This window comes from Catharus ustulatus, chromosome 3 (assembly GCF_009819885.2).
Source record: "Catharus ustulatus isolate bCatUst1 chromosome 3, bCatUst1.pri.v2, whole genome shotgun sequence".
NCBI classification, from domain to species: Eukaryota; Metazoa; Chordata; class Aves; order Passeriformes; family Turdidae; genus Catharus; species Catharus ustulatus.
The window spans coordinates 14,653,104-14,672,535 of NC_046223.1; the positions used below are offsets into that span (position 1 = coordinate 14,653,104).

The 19,432-nt window shown below is 43.8% G+C and overlaps 1 protein-coding gene across 24 annotated transcripts in view; it reads left to right on the top strand.

The window, feature by feature from the left end:
- The first annotated feature begins 1,288 nt into the window (after nt 1-1,288).
- NRXN1 (neurexin 1) overlaps nt 1,289-19,432 on the top strand; it is a 682,314-nt gene continuing 664,170 nt past the window's right edge. For 23 of the 24 annotated variants that reach the window (XM_033055066.1, XM_033055068.1, XM_033055084.1 and 20 more), the window contains exons 1-2: nt 1,388-1,487; nt 5,108-6,609. In XM_033055066.1, the coding sequence (XP_032910957.1) occupies nt 5,871-6,609 (739 nt within the window). In that variant the 5' untranslated portion in view covers nt 1,388-1,487; nt 5,108-5,870. Of the gene's footprint in view, nt 1,332-1,387; nt 1,488-5,107; nt 6,610-19,432 lie in introns of those variants that run through there. The other variant, XM_033055067.2, reaches the window with a different exon arrangement.

Genomic DNA, 19,432 nt, shown 5'->3' on the forward strand with positions numbered 1-19,432 from the left:
ACATGTTGCTTGGTTACCTCATCAAACCTGTCATCTATGAGGAAATCCATTCCTTTAAGGAAAAAAAAACATAAAGCTAACTCCTCTGGGACTGAAATGGGAGAAAGGCTTTTTATTTACACTTATTTCTGAAGTTTCAGTTCAAAACTAATTTGCTATGCTCACATTCCAGATATGAAAAAATATAATTGCACAGACCATTCTCAAAAAATTGTGTCATGCCCCATAGTGGAGTGCTCTGTGACCCTTGGTGCAACAAACATCACTCTGTGCTCAAAAGTTGCCAGGACCTTGGCTGAGGCTTCATGCAAGTCCCTTACAATCAATTCATCACCTTTCTGCAGTCCATGGTAGTAAGTTAGAAGGCCAGCTGATAGAGAAAAGGTTTGGCACAACAAAACGCTTTCTATGCCACTAAACCCGATGATCTTGAGAAGCCTGGAATTCCTCCAACAGTTGGCCACCATTTGGAGACAACACAGAGTCAGGCAGATTTTACACTGGAAAATGGCTTTCCCAAACATTTCTCCTGTGGTTGTGGTAGACCTGGTCCTTGGGTGTGCTCTGCTCCTGAGATTATACCTCCATTTTCCCACAAGCTGTGCAGAATTCAGCAAACCTCAGTTCCAGGGCATAAAAAAAAAAAATGATATAAGCATAATGATGATAAAGTTGATGATGATGAGGACAATCAGTAGTAGTAGTAGTAGCAGTAGTACCACCAAAACACCCACACCACCAACAAAAAAACCAACCAAACCCTCTCCAAACTAAAACAAACGACAAACAAAAGAACCCCCCAAACGCCATGCAAAGAAAGAAGAAGCAGGCAGCTCCCTCTGAGCCCTCGCCCTATCGCAGCAACCCCAGCTCTGCCCATTCGACCCCGCCGACCCTGCCCAGCCGTCAGACGGCAGCAGCGTGCGCGCCCCTCTCCGCTGCCCCGCTTCTCCCCGGTGCCGCCCGGCCCGGCCTCTCCCTGGCAGCCCCTCCAGCCGTGCCCGCCGCGTCCCGGTACTGCGGCGCGGTGTCGGCGCCGGTGCCGGTGCCGGTGCCGGTGCCGGTCCGAGCTGGGCTGGGCTGGGCTGGGCTGGGCGGGGAGCGCACCGCGCACGGCACCGCCCCCGGCGGGCAGACGGGCGCGGCGGCGTCACGCGGCGGAGCCGCCCCCCGCTCCCGGCGGCCGCCCCCGCCCGCTGCCGCCGCCACCGCCGCCGCGCACCCGCAGCAGCGCCCGCTCCGCTCCGCTCCGCTCCGCCGGCGAGCGGCAGAGGCAGCCCCGGCAGCCGCGCCTGCCCCGGCCCGGCCCCGGCCCCGCGGCCCCCGCGCAGGTAAGGCGCGCCCGCAGCGCGGGCGGAGCGGCGCCGCCGAGGACCAGCCCCGCTCCGCCGCGGCGGTGGCGCGAGAGGCTGGTGGGTTTGCGTGCGGCGTTGTGGAGAGGTGGATGGCGAGGAGAGGAGATGGTGGAGCGGAGGTGCAAGTTAAAGGTTGGATGCGGTGATTTATTGCCCCTTGCCAGGCGGGGGGAGGAGGGGAGAGGGGGTCTGCGAGACTTGAGCTGTAAAATCAATCTGCTGCATATTCTCCCTGGCGTGAGCTGCCGTGATGAAACGCGAAGCCGGGGAAGCGATGGGATATCGCAATATTATTGTTATTTATCGGCGGCGGTCTGAAAGAGACGAGGGGCTTGTGCGGGAAGTGCATTGATAATTTGGGACATTTTCTATTGTGTGCCAGAAGAAAGAGGGCACTCGGCTTCTTCGATATCTGTTTGAAACTGTTAAGGTTCCTGCTGATGGTGTGCATTTTTGAAGGGGTAGAACTAATATCATAAGCATATTAAAATAAAGACATCTGCAGACGGGAAGAGGAGGAAAATCGATCATTCCAGCCGCTTTGGAAAGAATTTGATTCTAGAAATTACGTAGAAATGAAAGGAAAAGATTAATGATGCTGCTAAGTCTGCTTTTGAATTAGAGCGCTTCTCCCTTTGGCTGCAGCAAGGTTGTTTTTCAGGTCCTTTTATTTCATCCGGTAATTTGTGAACTCTGGTCTTCCCCGCACCCGGAGACAATGCTCTGTATTTCATACAATAAGGATTCTGCCAAGGATTGTGCATGCCAACCGACCTGGCATTTATTAAGGATTTATTGACCTATGGGTGTCTATCTCTCTCTTTTTCTAATTTGAAAAGGCTCTATCGGGGCACCTGTGACTAAATAATAATTTTTGAGGAATAAAAAATGGTTGTAAAGGGGTGGGGGAAGCGTTCGAATTCATTGGCGAGGCGCTGAATGCAATAGCTACATTTATTTTGGTTTGTGCATATTTCTCGCTACATATGTGTGCGTTCATGGATACATTACTGGGAGGGATGCCTGGTATTTAAGAGCCGTTTGAGATAGATAGATAGATAGATAGATAGATAGATAGATAGATAGATAGATAGATAGATAGATAGATGTTAATAAATTGTGTCTTCCGAGAATGGAAGTGTCCCTCTGCTTTGGAAATGACTAGACAAGACTGTGCTGTTTATTGGCAATGTGTGAATTATATCGGCAGTAATAAATAAGCAATTGTTTGTTGGGCTATTTTTTCCTTGGGTCTTTCTCCTTTCTTTTCCAGTCTTTCCATCTCTCCGTCTTTTTGTATTTCCTATTTTTTTTTCTTATTTCCTTTTTTTTTTTTTTTTCTTTTTCTTTTCCCTTTCTCTTCCCCCCTCTTGCCGCCACCGCTGCCGCTGTGTGTGTGTGGGTGAGGGGGCAGACAGGCGCTGCAGCCAGCGGCATGCAGCGGGCAGGGATGCTCTCGAGGTGGGATCCCCGCGCGGCGGCTCTCCGCGGACACCTGTAGGGATCGCTCTGGCACGCACGGCGGCCGAGCACACACTTACACACACTCACACCGCGTCCTTGCCTGCTCCCCCCACCCTCTTCCCACCCCTGATAGGCACCACGGGCTCCTGGCAACCTCCCGCTCCTGCGCCCCGCGCACGGAGGCGCAAATCCCTTCCCTCTTCCCTTCCTTCTCCCCGCTCCTCCCGCAGCCGCGGCGCCCGCCCCGCGCACCTTGCGCCCCCCTCCCCGCCGCGTCTCCCGCATTCCCTGCCCACCGCTCCTTCCCCCGAGGGCCAGCCCAGCCCCAGCAGCTGCCCAAAAACCCCGTGAGCACACACACACACCGCGCCCCTTCCCCACGCACCCCGTCTCCACAAACCTCCCCATTCCCCCTTATCACCCCAGGCCCCCCTCACCCACAGCCCCCTCCCTCTGTGTCATTGTCCTCGGGCACGCACGCCGTGTCTCACACCGCCGGCCAGCACCCGGCTCCCCGCACCCTCGACGCACCCCAAACCCGCTCCATCACCACCTCCTTCCCCTCCGCCGCAGCGGGTCCCCTCCCGGCCCTGCGCGCACCCCCCGCTCTCCGCTGGAGCGCAGCTCGGGGCAGCGCAGGGGTCGCTCCCGCTCGGGCGGGCGCGGGCAGCGGGCGCCGCCGCCCCGTCGGGCCGCGCAGGGCGGAGCTGTTCCGGGTGCTGAAAGAGGAGCGGCCGCTCGGCGCCGCGCCGCAAGCCAGCGGCGCCCCAGCACCGCCGCGCCCGCCAGGACCCTTTGGGGAGCGGGGCTGCGGGGTTTCCTGCTGCAGGCCCTCCCGGGAGCTGCTGGCAGATCCCTCGGCGGGTGGCGGCTTTTCCGGAGGGGGCTCCTGCCGGGGGGCAGGGAGGGCGTGGGGCAAACCCGGGGGCTGCCTGCTGTTGGTGGGCACACCTGGCCTGTGCCCGCGAAGTTTGGGGGTTCTCCTCCTCTCTCTTTTGCTGCTCTTGCCCACCTCACGTGTGGAAAATAATAAAAATACTCGTGTTGACATTTAGAGGAATGAAATTAAATATAGAGAGAGTAGGAGGTGACTTAGCAGCTCTGAACGTGTCAGGTGCAGGCAGCTGAAGGTGTGTGCCTGTTTTTAAAACGTTTCTCCTGGGCAGGGTCATTTCTGCCCCCTCTCCCCACACACGCGTGCACATGCTCACACTCACACACACACCCCAGTCCAGAAGAGGGCTCGGCAGCAGCTCTGGCCGAGCTGTTGTGTCTGCCTAAGTGCTGCTGGCCAAGAAATGCAAGGGAGGGGAAGCGATGAGTGAGGGAGGTGTTGGAGAGCCTCTCCTCCATCAGGAGAGGTCTGCTAATATACAGCTTCCAGAAAAGATACAGCAGCTCAGGGGGAGAAAAACAGTGTCTCTGCTGAAACGTTTTGGATGTAGAGACCTCTTCAGAGGATAAGGGTGAACTGTGGCATATATATGTAATTTTGAAAACAGAGGAGTTTTCTCTCCTTGTTCTCTTAAGTAAGGGCAGCTGCGTAAATATATATAAAATACTGCATCCCATTTCAGAGGACTAGCACCTGGGATTAGCTGATCTGCCTTGTGAATAATGTCAACAACAGAGCTGGCTTGAATTGGATTTTCCTTGCCATAGCAGAAAATATCAACCCCAGAAGAAACGAGGTGGCAGAGAAAAAAAAAATGTGATTTGAAATTTTCAAAAAGCCTTCTAAGAAACTATTACAATTCTTCCTTACCCCAGGAAAAATAATCCAGTAGATGTGGCATGCGTGGTGAAGCTTGTCAGTTCCTGCTGAGAGCTCTGGCCACTTTATTTTTTTGACCTGTATTAGAAACAACCACAACTGGGCTTGGTAGCATCGTCTGTATGACTAGGACCCTGTATCTTCAAAGATGATGGTATTTTCACAAATAAAATTAAATAAATTGCAGAATAAACACCATCTTTTCTGTTTAATATTGTTCCTGCAATAATAAAATGCACTACTGAAATATTTGAAAGTTTTGGAAAGGTAAGTAGTTTGCATTTAGATTATACCATAAAAATATAATCTAATATAAACATCTATGTTAAGATATGTGATTAGCACTGCAATCTGTTGCAATTTCTCAGTAATTCCAAAATTACAGCAGCATTTTCCTAATGTCCAACACCAGTCGAAATGAAAAAATAATCACAAACGTTCACTATTGATCAACTTTGTGATTCAACATGGTATTAGTTGTCATTTCTTATTATTCTGTTTCAATTCCTTACAGATTAGAAACAAAAACAATAGAGGAAAATCACCTCCCTGGATCTTAGCCTTGGCCTTTTTCAAGCAAAGAGAAGAGGAGCTGACAGGCTTTGCATGCCAAGTGGCCACTTGGCTGTTTCACAGCTTCTGGGTTTCAACCCCATTGGGATTGAGGCAGCTCGAGAACCATGAAAGATGAGTCCTATCATCTGCTGATGCTACTCTAGCACCATGGAAAACAGGCTGTGATATGACAAGAGGATCCATCCTAGGGAGGCAGTGTTGGGATCCATAATTGGCTTCCTGGGAAACTACAGCTGGTGGAGAGGATGTAAAAAGAGGTGCGCATGTGCCAGGATATTGCTACAGCCTTGCCGAGCTGGTGGATCCACTTGGAGGAGAGTTTTGCCACTGATCTTGGGTTTTTTCCCAGTTTGGTAATGTTGGCTTTGGGGAAAATTTCTGCTGACTCACCCACCCCTGGACACCTTTTGCAGAGCGTGGCTGGCCAGTGAAGAGATCCAACGGCACCTTACTCCCACTGCGAGTCCCCTTCAGTGGCCCCTGGCACCATCTTGTGCCCAACCCCATCCCGTGGGGCAGCTGCAGCCCCCCGCCCCGGGGAGTCTCCCACAGTGACCCCTGCACCCGGGGCGGGGGTGAGTGTGCCCAAAGCTTCCACTGTGGCCAGCGCCCGGCAAGATTTTACCCTGTCTGCCGCCGGGGCCCCGGTGCTGCCCCCCGCCAGCCCTGCCGCCCCGCTCGCCCGCCCCAGGCCGCGCAGGATGGGGGCGGTGCTGGTGCGGCGCGGGGGCTGCCTGCTGCTCTGGCTGGCCCTACTGCTGGGCTGCTGGGCTGAGCTGGGCAGTGGGCTGGAGTTCCCGGGTGCAGAGGGCCAGTGGACCCGCTTCCCTAAGTGGAATGCCTGTTGCGAGAGCGAAATGAGCTTCAACATGAAGACGCGCAGCTCCAGCGGGCTGGTGCTCTACTTTGATGACGAGGGTTTCTGTGACTTCCTGGAGCTCATCCTCACCCAGGGAGGGCGGCTACAGCTCAGCTTCTCCATCTTCTGCGCCGAGCCTGCCACCCTACTCTCAGATACGGCGGTCAATGACAACCTCTGGCACACTGTTGTCATCCGCCGCCACTTCAAGAACACGACGCTGATCATTGACCGAGCCGAGGCCAAGTGGGTGGAGGTGAAGTCCAAACGGCGGGACATGACTGTGTTCAGCGGCCTCTTCCTAGGAGGGCTGCCGCCAGAGCTGCGATCGGCAACACTAAAGCTGACACTCTCCTCTGTCAAGGACCGGGAGCCCTTCAAGGGCTGGATAACAGACGTGCGAGTGAACTACACACAGACATCGCCAGTGGAGAGCCAGGAGGTGCGGCTGGATGATGAGCAGAGCCGGTTGTGCGCCAGGGACGACGTCTGCCTCAACGGGGGCGTCTGCTCAGTGCTCAACGACCAGGCCGTCTGTGACTGCTCCCAAACGGGCTTCCGAGGGAAGGACTGCAGTGAAGGTAAGGGGCCATTTCAGCTTGCCCCACTGCCCCCCTCCCCATTGCTCTGTGGAGGGGATGGGTCAGAGGCTAGGGCTGCATGAAGTTTCATCTGTATGAGTGGATCTTCCTTCCTTCCCTCCCTTCCCACCATGTCCCCGGCCCCCCTCTTCCCCACCTTCTCCTCCATGTTTCCACGTGTCTCTGTGGCCAACCATGGTGCCATCACTCTTCTGTTCTCTGTGAGGCTGGGTGAGAGGAGGAAGAGGATGTTATCTGAGCATCTTCTGGAGGCGGGGTGGGATTTTGGGTTGATCTGGGTAAAGGAGAGACGGATGCTGAGTACCAGGTGTCACCCAAATGGCAGGGGGTGGCTGGAACCATGCTCGGTGGGAGCTGAGGGAGGGGATGTGCATGCTTATCATAAGCAGCTGGTGGTAATTAATGTGGGGAGCAGGGAAAGTGATGCTGGGAATGATTTAACTGGATTAAGTGCACAGATTACCTGGGTTTGGTTTTGTAGGGTAGAGGAGACCCAGAGTCCATTTTGTATTTGCCTCTGCTATGTCATTGAAATAAAATCGGTGATTTATTTGTGAATTCCTTAAATTGTGGCTGGGAGGAAGGGGATTAAACAGAGGATTATGTTTTTATGTGAATGTGAATGGTACTGCTTTGCAACATGTTTAGCAATTCATCATGCCAGTTAGACAGGAAGAACACAAAAGGACAAGGGGGAAGTATGTGCTTCAAGACCACAAAATGACTGAGTAGTTTTACCAAGGAAGAGGGAACCTAGAAAAACTGCAGTTTCCTTAATCTCATCTACAAATAAATCACTGGGTAAAATATTGTTCATATTCAGTGCCCATTGTTTTTAGCAAATGGAAAGAATGTGAACGCTTACTTTGCAGATGCATGCAGGATTATTGTTTTTATAATTTTTTTAGTAAATGTACCATTGCTTGCAGCTCCTTAGGTGTAGAAATTACGTATGTTGTGTACCTAGAGCAGGATGTGAAGGTGTATAAATGAAATAAGAGCAAATGTATCAAGGGAAAATATGATTATCATGTCAAAATTAGAGACCAAAGACTAGTGGCTGCATGGCATTTATGACTGAATAATTTGCCTTTAGCATTTCTATCAGATTTCACTCATTATAAGAAAGAAAACATCATTTGTGACTGTGTTTTATTATGTAACACCTTCTGTCCTTAGTGTCAATACTCAAAACACTACAGTCATTCTGCATCCTGTTTACTTTATCAACTGTTTATCCCTCATCTGTCATTCGTGAAAAATTCAAACCCTATAAATACTTTAAATAATTTGTTTTAGAAGCAAATAATAGTTTCAAAAAAATTAGTCATTTGTACTTTCAATTGCACCCATTCCCAGAAACTGTAAAATGAAATATCTTTTATATTAGGTAAACCATCTCTATTGATTTATTATTTGGGTATCAATTTTTAATATATGATACTACATAATATATAAGTGTATGTACAATACTGAGTTCTCCTAGCATGTCTAAGTTAGGCCCTATTATAAAGAAAAAGAAAATTATGAGGTGTAGCAGCTTTGTTAAAGCAATAATGTAATTTAAATATTATTAATGCTATTGTACATTTATATACCCTTCACACTAAAAGGTAGTTTATTTATTTCAAGTTATTTTGCACATACTTATGTGAAAGAGTTCACAAAATTGCATGTAATATCAGTCAGATAAATTACTGCCTTTACATAATAATAGGTACAGTGTCTATTTTTAAGGAACATTTTTATGTTTAGATCGAATGTTAGTGAAATACATATCTATGTTTATATTTAGTGAAAATTGTATGGAACTTTTAAGAAGATGACACTCAAAATAACATTTAGAATCCCCCCCAAATTAAGGTAAAATGCTGACTTCATTTAAGTGCTAGTGGTTTTACAGTTGACATTAGTGGGATCAAGATTCTCCTCACATGTCCCTTGACTACTGAGAAGCCTTATAAAATATTAGCAAGACTTATAATTTTAGCAGAAAATATTCAGATTCTGTTTTCTTTTGAAACAGGAGGCAACATTTGCCCTGACAGCAACATAAATGGAACTACATTGCAGTTTATACCTGTTAATTGAGAAAAGATAGCAACTGACACTTCCATCAGTCAAGTTTTGATGAAGGGATTAGAAGTTACTCATATGTGCCAGCAAAGATATTGAACTATTATAAATTATTTAATATTCTAAGAAACAGAAAAGGCAAAAAGGCAAGTAAAGCCTTTATATCTGCCAAGAAAGAAACCTTGGCATCTGCTCTTTAGATTTGGTAGCCAATATATACATTAAGCTGTTGAACTTCAATGTTTTGTTCCCAGAATGTGTAAATTTCCCATAAACCTTGGAAAGACTTTGCCTTTGCTAGAGGAATATCTCAGGCTGCAATTATCTGAAGGGCTCTTTTGAGTTTTCACTCCTACCCTTGTTTTGGTTTTTGTTTAAAAATGGTTTTAGATAGGAAAATCTCCCAGCTTTCAGTTTTTAATCTGAAATTGTAGCCATGTGTCCTAGTTGATACTTTTTCTTTAAATGTGTACGATGGTCATCAAATTCTATTTTACTTGGATTTTTTAATATATATATATATATACATAAAATTATTTTTTGTCTTGGATTTGTTGTTGCTCTATATCTCTGCAGTCTGGTAAAAAAAAGTGTAATGTAGAGAGTAGGAATTAGTATCAACAATAGCAAAGAAAACCTTTTTCAAAATTTTCTACCCTGACTTGCACATTTAGGAATTAAATTAATAGATTTAGAGTCAAAGTTTCAAGTCTTAAGATGCCATTTTTAATACAAGTTCAGTTATTTTCAGGGGAAAATCTGGTGGGTTTTTTTCCCAGATTTTAATCTTTGAAAAGCTTATTAATGATCCCTGAAGAATTGTTTTTCTTGTAAGAATGAAGTTCAACCAGGTTGTTGGGTTCAACCCAACCCAGGTTTGGTTTTTTGTTTTGTTTTGTTTTTTGGTTATTTTTTAAAAACCCTTAGTAATATAAATTATTTCCTGTAGGCTTAACTGGTTTTATACCTGCTTAAATCAGGAGTAGCTTCATTTATGTTTTCTGAGAACAGTGCAAACTAGGAAAGAACCACTCAGTCATTCCTTTTGTTCCAGTAGGATCTAAGTTCTCTTAAATGGGAGCATTGGCATAAATCACAGGAAAAGGACTGGAATTTTGCTGAAGTGTCAAGGATGTGCAGTCTATAGCAAAGAAAAATATGATCTCTAGCAGTTCTCAGGTTGATAGGCCCGTGAGTAAAAACAGTTCAAGAGCCTTCTAAAAGAAAAAATAAAATCTTTACTTTCTATTGAACAAGGCAAGGGTATATTATTCCACACAATAATAATGATTCAGTAGAAGGAAAAATACACAAAATTATAATGAATTTTATTAGGAATAAGACTTGCATTGAAATAAACCCTGACTGCCGTATCAATTTTCTGATAAGTTTTTGACATACATTTCAATTTTCTATTCAGTGAAAATTACAATATTTCCTGAAATTACTCAAATTCTTATGACTTGATTGTATGACAAGGAGAGATTTTTATTAAACAGTCCAACTTTAAAGTCAGATTTTTAGTGCATTAAGACAAGGTCCTGGAATGTAAAGAGAATACATGATTCATATCAGTGAACATCCATATTCTTCTTGCAATTTTGCTTGTTAATTTGACATTTCAAAACAAAAAAAAGAAAAAACTGTTTTGCCCGTTAAATTACTAAAATTTAATTGTGACCTTCTGACTTTAGGAAAAAAAACACCCCAAAACAAACAAACAAACAAAACAAAAAAAAAAAACACCAAAAAAAGAGTAATTTTCCTTTCATCCTCATTTACATAAAAATAGCCTTGTCTGGTATCCTGTCTGAGAAAATAAGCAGGTAGCTCTAAAAGAGGTAGTAAAATACATGTGATGCATTGAGTTGGGGGAAGTTTCTCACTGATGCTAACTTCTTGTCACTCCATGCCCTTCTGCTTTTCTCTATCTCTAATAGCTTGAAAAAGCTACAGACAAGATCCTTTATCTTCTTAAAATATAGCTTCCCTACTTACCTCATTATTAGCATGTATACAGACAATTGCTCCTGCTCATAACATGTTGTATTTTGGCTGTTCCACTGAATTTCTGGTTTGTGAGAAAAATGACTGTTCAGGCAGCTGCTCACTGTGAGATGCTCTTCTTTGTCAGATGTTCAGAGGTTGGTGCCAGCTATGGTTTGAACTGTGAAAATGATTTTTGAGGAAGTCAGTTCCAGATGTCTCAGCCTAGCCAATACTTAGATTTGTTTGTTTGGGTTCTGAATATACTACATCAGTCTTTGTTGTATTTCCTTTTGTGTGTTAACTTTTTTAAAAGCCAGTCAATATGTATACCTCTTTGAAATTTTTTATATTTTAATCCATTTTGTTCTCTTTATGCCTTGGACGAAACATTTGACCTTCTTTTGGCATTAATTATCATTGCAAGTTGTGTGTTTGAGTGAGATGTTGTTGAACTCATTGTCTATAATCAGTCTTAATAGACTAGTCACCATGGTCTTTATCCCTCTTGAATTCTAGCTGAATGTACTTTGGACTAGTAAATACTGTGAACAAAACTTGCCTTTTTCATTTTGACTAAATTTGATTTATTTAATTATGATTAAATTTTGAGTTTAATAACGATTTCAGGATCTTTATTACATGATCTTTATTTCTTCTGCATGCTGAATTTCTTGTCAGTGCTAGTGGCCACTGGGGTGATGTTGGTTTAGAAGGAGGGCTAGAAATGCACCAGAGATTGTACTGAGGTTCTGTAAATATACAAATTATGTCAATAATTTAACAATCATTATTTCACATTATGTAATATTTGTTTAATATTTTTAAATGGTGACTTTGTTGTCAGAATAAAATCTTGAGAGCAAATAGTCAAATAATCAAAAAGTCGTTCAGAAGTGTTACATCTGTTACATTCACATTTAGTCATATGAAACCCCATTCCTTATGTCAGTTTAAAGCACAGTTTTGCATCATTTTTCTAATGAAATTTTGTTGGCCAGGATTTAGCATGATAGGCTATTGATTTCAATATGCACCTCTTATAAAATCACGGGAATTTAAGTACTGTTTCACTGGTAATTAGGAGTTGGCAGTCTGTTTTATATTATCTTCCAAGGAGGTTTCTTGTTGAGTATTACTAATCCTTTCAAAATGCTGATATTGAAATACTTGTAGCCTAGATCTTGGTAGTGCAGGTAATCAGAATTTTAAATAGTGAGGTTGTTGTTTCCCTTTGGGCTTAGTTGAGGTGCTGGGTTCTTGTTAAATTAAAGTCTGTATTGTGAATTATAGACAGCTAATATGGTAGAAGAATTTATATCTAGCACCATAGGACCTTGTATCAGATTGGTCATATTCGTTCAGAATTTCAAAATAATATATATTAAAATTGTCTATGTTTTGTTGTAATTGCACTTCAAGGCTTGCAGGCATTTTGGACCAAATGTACTTGATCTTTTGTGTCAGCTGAAGGTTGGCTCTCTGGGAGTCTTTTAACAGTAGTTGCTAGCTGTGGATTTGTGGGATTTTATCCCCATCATCATTACTGACCTGATGGACAGGAATGGGGAAACAGGCTGGAAATGAAAATTGAGTTCCTGATAGAAATAGCTTTATGTATAGGCTTGCATTAGCAAGGTTGGAGGGTTCATGCTTCTTTTAATAAACATATTAAAATTGCTTGGTAACTTAATAGAGAAAGCTTCATCCATCTGTCTTGGTGAATTTAATATGATGTTTTATCTATCAGAAAGCTTGGCATTCCTTTTAGAAAACATGAAACCATACCAGTTTCTGGGAAGATGCTCTGTCAAGTTTGTTGTTCTGTAGTTGAAACTTGTGTACCTTCATAAACACATGATTTTCCAGAATACTGAAGGGCATTCTGAGATGTTGAATACCTCTGTGAACCTGAGGACTAAATTGTAGAGACCAAATATACTTATTTTATGGAATGATTGGTTAGGGTGTAACTGACATACTTTTAATTGTGTTGTTATATATAGAATTGGCTAGCAAAGTCAGGACAAATAATATTTTACTGTCTTTATTTAGTTGTGAGCTGGTATAATAATTTAATATTTTTTTGGTATCATGTTTTATATTTTACTAAAGATGTGCACTTTCTTGAATGGCAGTTTATCCTTCTGTACTGTGGTGGTGGTATCTGAGTGTATCATAAGCACTGCACCAGCCTGAATTCTATTATCAGGTATACAGAACTCAATTTTTCAGCTCAGCTGCTCTTCTGCCAAGCTAAAAAGTAGTTGCACGTGGTGAATTCATGTAAATGTGTAGCTGTTCTCCTGGATCTTGGAATAGAATCAGTAGGATCAATGAATCCTTCAATGAACAAAATGTCTGCATTAACTTATTAAGTAACGAAGTAGGAAAACACACATGGTTTTGATAGGACTTTGCTTTCTCTGGTCAGTTCACACCCTTTTTCAGTTTGCCTTCTAATCTGTCAAGTTTGGTAGGATCTTTTTCCTGGTCATAAAATTTCTGTAAGGAAGGAAGGAAGGAGGGAAGGAAGGAGGGAGGGAAGGAAGGAAGGAAGGAAGGAAGGAAGGAAGGAAGGAAGGAAGGAAGGAAGGAAGCTAGGGAGAGGAAGTCAAGACCTGGAACTACTTTAGTCTACAGAACTGATAATTGTTTGTTGGATTTGAAGTTGCAGGCCTTCCTACTACCTATCCATAGATGAGTGTTCAGAATAGTGTGTTTTTTCTTGCTTTTTTGTCTGTCACTGTCTGCCATCGTTCTGACTAGACACTGGAAATGATGTAGCTTGTCACCCGCCAGCTACTTCTCCTTTGACAATTCAGCTCTTCTCATAAGTCACAACAGTTCTCATCCTTTGCAACATTACACATGTATAAAAGTCATCCTTATTAATGTAAAAGGATCCTTATTACTGTAGAAAGATCTAGGATCTAATGTCTAAGGATAGCAAAGAACTCTTGCTCCTAGTCAACAGCTACATAAAATTTTAGTTTCATTCTCTTCCATTTTCAATGAAAAATCTAAGGGTGAAAGTGAGGGGTGGCTTCAGTTATGCCTTGTTTGAGTTTGTCAAGAAATGAGGCAGAGGAAGTTGGCAGCTGTCTGCAAGAACAGGATTCTGTGATGAGATCTTAGATTTCTTTAAAGCTATAGAGTGTATTAGGAACCTACAGTTTTCATTTTCCACTGGAATCAATTTGAAGTCCCATTGACTCAAGTTTGGAATTAGGGCAAACCAAATAACCTGCCGCTTCTGAACTTTATTATTCAAGTAGGAATATGAAAATAGAGAGAACTAGGGCAAATTAAATAACCTGCTGATTCTGCCTGTAGTATTCATCTGGGAATGTCTATAGAGAAAATGCTTTTCATGAATTCTGATATTTATTACCATGATCATCATCACTATAATTATTCATTAATTTAATATGTGCCTTATGAACCATGCTGGAAGAGTGAAGTTATATGATTAATTTTGTTTTACATTTAAGACTCTCTCTGATTTGAGGGAAAACCAGGTTTCCCAAACAAATGGATGGTGCATTCACTGGAATCACATGCAGTTGCTGCCACTACAAACTGTGAAACGGTGGATTTTGTTTATGGAAGTGTTACATCCCAACAATGCTACACAGGCATGCAAGTCACAGATTCCTTTCAGACTGTGCCACAATGCACAAGGTCTTGAAATGGGAGCACTTGAGTTTCTGATTTTGTCTAGAGATAGGGCTTTGCATTGCTTAAAGGCAGAGAAACTTGATTGATTCTTCCCACAGTGCTGTCTTTTTGTAATTAAGTTAATGTGTACAGCCATTAAGGAGGTCACTGGTATTACCCTGTACCTGGAGATATATATCAGAGTTCCAAAATTTCTGAATTACATCTTAATTTCTGATGCACAGTGACCTTCTTGTTCACCTTCTTTCTCTTCCACGTTTTTTAGCTTTAAAAAAAAACATTTTAAAATGATGTTTTTGTCAAAGGAGGTATTTCCATTAGGAAAAGATTCCTTGAGAAAGATTGCATGTATGTAATATAAACTATATGTACTTTCATTTGAATGTGTATAGAAAATCACAGAATTAGTGACTTTAAATGGAGTGAAGATCTTTATCGTAATATTGTCATTTTCTTTAGAAGCTTATCCTGATTCTTCTTTGTTTCCAAAGGTGACAACAGGAATCTTCACACACATATCAGCATTTGTACAATGGATGTCTAGTGCACAGTCACAATGAATAGCTGTAGAATGAATTACAGTCTTGTGATATAAAGATTATATTCATTGTTAATAAAAATGGGAGAATAGGGCCCTAATGCTAGGGGAAAAAGTGCTCTTCAGCCTTGAAGATGTTATCTTTCCAGATTCTGAATCATGCAAGTGTGATAAAAGTGATATAAAAAAATTGGATTCCACTGGTTGTTGCACAGCAACAGGCTTATAGCTTACATTTGAAAAATTATTTGTACATTTTAGATTTGTAAAACCAGATTTTTGACTTGGAAGGTCCAGGGACAGGAGTCAGAGAGACAGGTGAGACACAGCAGCTCCTCTCAGATTGCGCACACTGCTCTGCTTAAGCACAGAGATCCTCAGGTGATCCTCAGTGGTCTCTGTCTACTGGGGTAGACATCCTCCCTTAGAAAAACAGTGGAATTTCTGCAGAAGTCTTCCAGGAATGTTAGTTCTGACAGAGATTATTAGGGTTGTGCATTTTGAATTTGCTTTTCCTTCCATTTTTCCTCATCAGAGGAGAGATAGGTGAAAATGGAATTTAGAAATCCATAGCTGTAAGTCACTTAAGAATATTGTGGGGTGATATAGGAAAGATTTGTAAACAAATTTTTTAAGAACAGAGCAAAGCCCTTCTTCCACATCCTTCTCAGATGAATGTTGCTCAACTTCTCAGGAGCTGATTCTCTGTGATACTTTTTTTCTGTGATATTGCAGAATAATAATTTCTGAAACATTATTACAATGAAAAGAACCTCAAGGGGGTTTTTTAGAACCTATAGTTTTTCAGAGATAAATTATGGACTGTCATTCAGCATTAACAAAAGATTTGTCTGGTTTAGTTAAACATTTGCTGAAGAGTTCTGAATATACATCTCACATTCTTACATAAAACACTTCTGACTTAAATGTTATGAGGAAAACATCAGCATTTTCCCAGTAGTTCACCAGAAGAAAATATATTCAAATCATGTTTTCTTTGTTGGCTGAAATCTCCACTACTTTTCTGTGAACAATGTATCTGTTGTGGTAGTTTCCAGGAATTTCTTTGGAGTTTTTTTGTCTTGGTCCAAAATACTTGAAGGAGCAATTGGGATAGAAGTTAGCCTTGAACTTGTTCCTTTTTTTTTCTCTGCAGCAATTAAACAACTGAGTCTGGAATTACAGGAAGGTGTGCACTAATAATAAGCAGTACAGCACAGGTTGTGTTTTTCTTTTCTACATTACAAATGTCAAAACTCAAAATGTAACAAATAATGCATCAGGTTGAAATTCTGAGAGAAATATTTTCACACTGTTTCCTATTTAAGTTTTTATAACAAAGAAAGTTCCTATGACAGAAAAAAGTTCAAGTGATAAAATTTTGACCTGCTATTCTTGCAAATCCACTGACTACCAGAATTCGTGTCGATATCCAGAGGTTTTACCCATGGTCTTAGCATTGGCTGGATCTCATTCTCCTGTTTTAAGTATCATTTGGGTCTTTAAATAAGTAAAGTCTTTCTTGCACATTATAAATACCTACATCATCCAAGTTTGCTATTCAGGTTCATATTACCCATTGTGATACCATGAGTCATGCTCATGGATTTTGTAAATCTTAAACCATGAAGGCATCCACAGTGATGCAAGGGAAAAAAATTCATTCCAATTTCTTCCCTATTAAAAAAAAAAAAAATACAAGCAGAAACATTCATTGCAGTTAAAGTTAATGGCACCATGGGAATTCAGAAATAAAGCTACCTTCAGTGAGTGATGCCTTTCATCTTTCTTCTTTCTTGTGTTTAAGCATGGAATTTCTCTCTCCATTTTATTCACATTTGCATTAAAAAATAATAAAAAACAGACATGCTGTATCTATTGTGATAGAGGTACATCAAATTCAAAAGCATGCATCTAAGATCTCAGAAATATTTAGTTATTCTGATTTTGCACTTTAATTTGAGCTCATTGCTGCTTGCATAGCCTGAATATACAAAGTGAGATGGGTACAGGTTTTGATGTGACTCAGCTTTGCTCTTCCATAGCTTCCTCATCAGAAATCTGAAAAACAGTACATGAGTATGTCTTGGAAACTTGTCCTTGCCCAGCCCAAGCTCTTAATGACTTAAACTAACCTTTCAGTCATTAGAGAATGCGGAAAGATATACTAAGGAAGTTGATTACCCAAAGGAATTGGAAGAAAAAAAGGTTCTTAGAAATCATATATATTGTTCCATACAGTGTTTCTAAAATATTTTGCTTCTGTAATTTTTCACATTCAGTAGCTCTGTCAATTGATGGAATAAAATACAGTAGTTTCACGAATACAAGCCGCACGGATTATATGCCGCACCCCCGGTGCCTCGACAATGTTGCTGTCTTTGTCAATAGATAAACCGCACCCCGAATATTAGCCGCACTTTCGTTCGTCGCGAGAATCCGTGCGCAGCTTTCACAAATTGGCCAATTAGTAACAGGATTGCGGCATAGCGGGCTTTACTGGCTCGGGGCGGGGCCAGGCAGGCTCGGCCCGCTCATGGTTGCCGACGGGGCCGGGTGGCCCAGCTCAGCGCCACGGCTCGGCGGGGCTGGCCGGGTGGTGCTGCCGCCGCCGCCGGGCTCGCTGGCCCCCCTCTCCCGTCAGCACCGCCCCGCTGCCGCGTTTGCTAGCCCTGCCAGTAGGGCTGCCCCCGCCGCCGCGTTCGCTCGCCAGCCGCCCCGCGCCGCGTTCGCTTGCCCCGCTGGCAGGGCTGCCGCCGCCGGGCTCGCCGGCCGCCCTGCGCCGCGTTCGCTCGCGCCGCGCCTCGCTCGCGCCGCTTTCGCTCGCGCCGCGTTCGCTCGCGCCGCGCCGCTTTCGCTCGCGCCACTTTCGCTCGCGCCGCGCCTCGCTCGCCCCGCGCCGCGCTCGCCCCGCGCCGCGTTCGCTCGCGCCACGCCGCTTTCGCTCGCGCCGCGTTCGCTCGCGCCGCTTTCGCTCGCGCCGCGTTTGCTTGCCCCGCGCCGCGTTTGCTAGCCCTGCCGGCAGGGCTGCCGCCGCCGCTGCCAGGCTCGCCAGCCGCCCCCTCCCGTCTGCACCGCCGCCGCGTTTCCTCGCCCTGACCGGCACTGCAGGCCCCTGCACCGCCAGGCTCCCCCACGCTGCTGGCCCCGATTCTGCTGGGCTTCCCCCGCTGCCAGGCAGCCCCACCCGCCGGCCTTCCTGCTTCTGCCATGCTCCCCTGCACTGCTAGCCCCAGTTCTCCCGGGCTCCCCCGCCCTGCTGGCTCAGGCTCTGCCGCCCTCCCTGCCCCGCCCTGCTGGCTCAGGCTCTGCCACCCGCCCCCCACACTGCTGGCCCCGCCTCTGCCAGGCTTTCCCACCTCAGCCGGGGCCGGCCGGGCTCCAGCTTGGCTTGGGGCTGCCGCGGGCTCTCACTTCCATGTTGGCAGCTTTTAGAATTTTGTTAATGTATTAGCCGCCCCGGAATATTGGCCGCACTTGCGGGTTTCCACCAAAATTTTGGTCAAATTGGTGCGGCTTGTATTCGTGAAATTACTGTAATTTGTTGCAGTACTCCTTTTTTGTCTGTGTTGATCAGGATTGATGTCTCTTGAAGCTGATATGTTAAGCCACTGTAAAATAAAAGTAAAGTTAGAATTATGTCTTCTGACTAGGGGAAAAAAATGAATCTTTCAACTTTATTAATATTAAAACACCTCAAAATGTCAAGAAATAAACATGCTTAATCTTGCCCATTACTATGTAATGCTACTTTACAACCTTTATAGAAGTTCCCTTTTCCATTCAGGTGTATAGAAACATCCCACCAGCACAAAAATGGCTGGTTGGCAACTTTGCCTGCTTGTCAATCTGTAGGTTGCAACAACTGCTTTTTACACTCTTCAATTTCTCTCTTTTGTAGAGGTATGGTAAGAACTTGCAATGCCATTTTCCCTTACAAAATTATGAATTAATGGCTAAAAAAGTTCAATATTTTCGCCCCACTCTGTTCCCCATTTAGATGATCAGATGACCTGTTCTGTATTAAAATGCTTGCCCTTTGAAAATAGACTGTCTAGTATTTTTGTCATCTAGGTGTTTGAATCAATCTTTGCCCTCCTTTGGTTACTTTTAGACACACATTCAGGCACAGCTCAGTATCGGCAGTTTGCGTCTTCTCCAATCAGCCTTTAGTGTCAGGCTAATAGGTATGAATGTACTGCACTCAAAATTTATACTCAGAGAATTTTATAAAATAAAGCACTAAAGCACTTAGAAGCTATGAACTTTCAGGACAAAATATACTGCGCATTTTTAATTTCATCTGGGTATCCATTATGAAATAGTCTTTACATGACCATATAGCACTTTATCCTTGAACTTTCTACATCCTTCAGTACCTAGCCTGGATAATATGTTCTTCGATATTTTGTTTTCTACTTGCAGTTCAGTTTCTAGCCCTGAGCCTTTTTTGTTGTTCATATTAAAATAATTTCTCTGAAAAGAAATCAGTACTATTTCCCGGGCTTTTCTAAGGTTTTC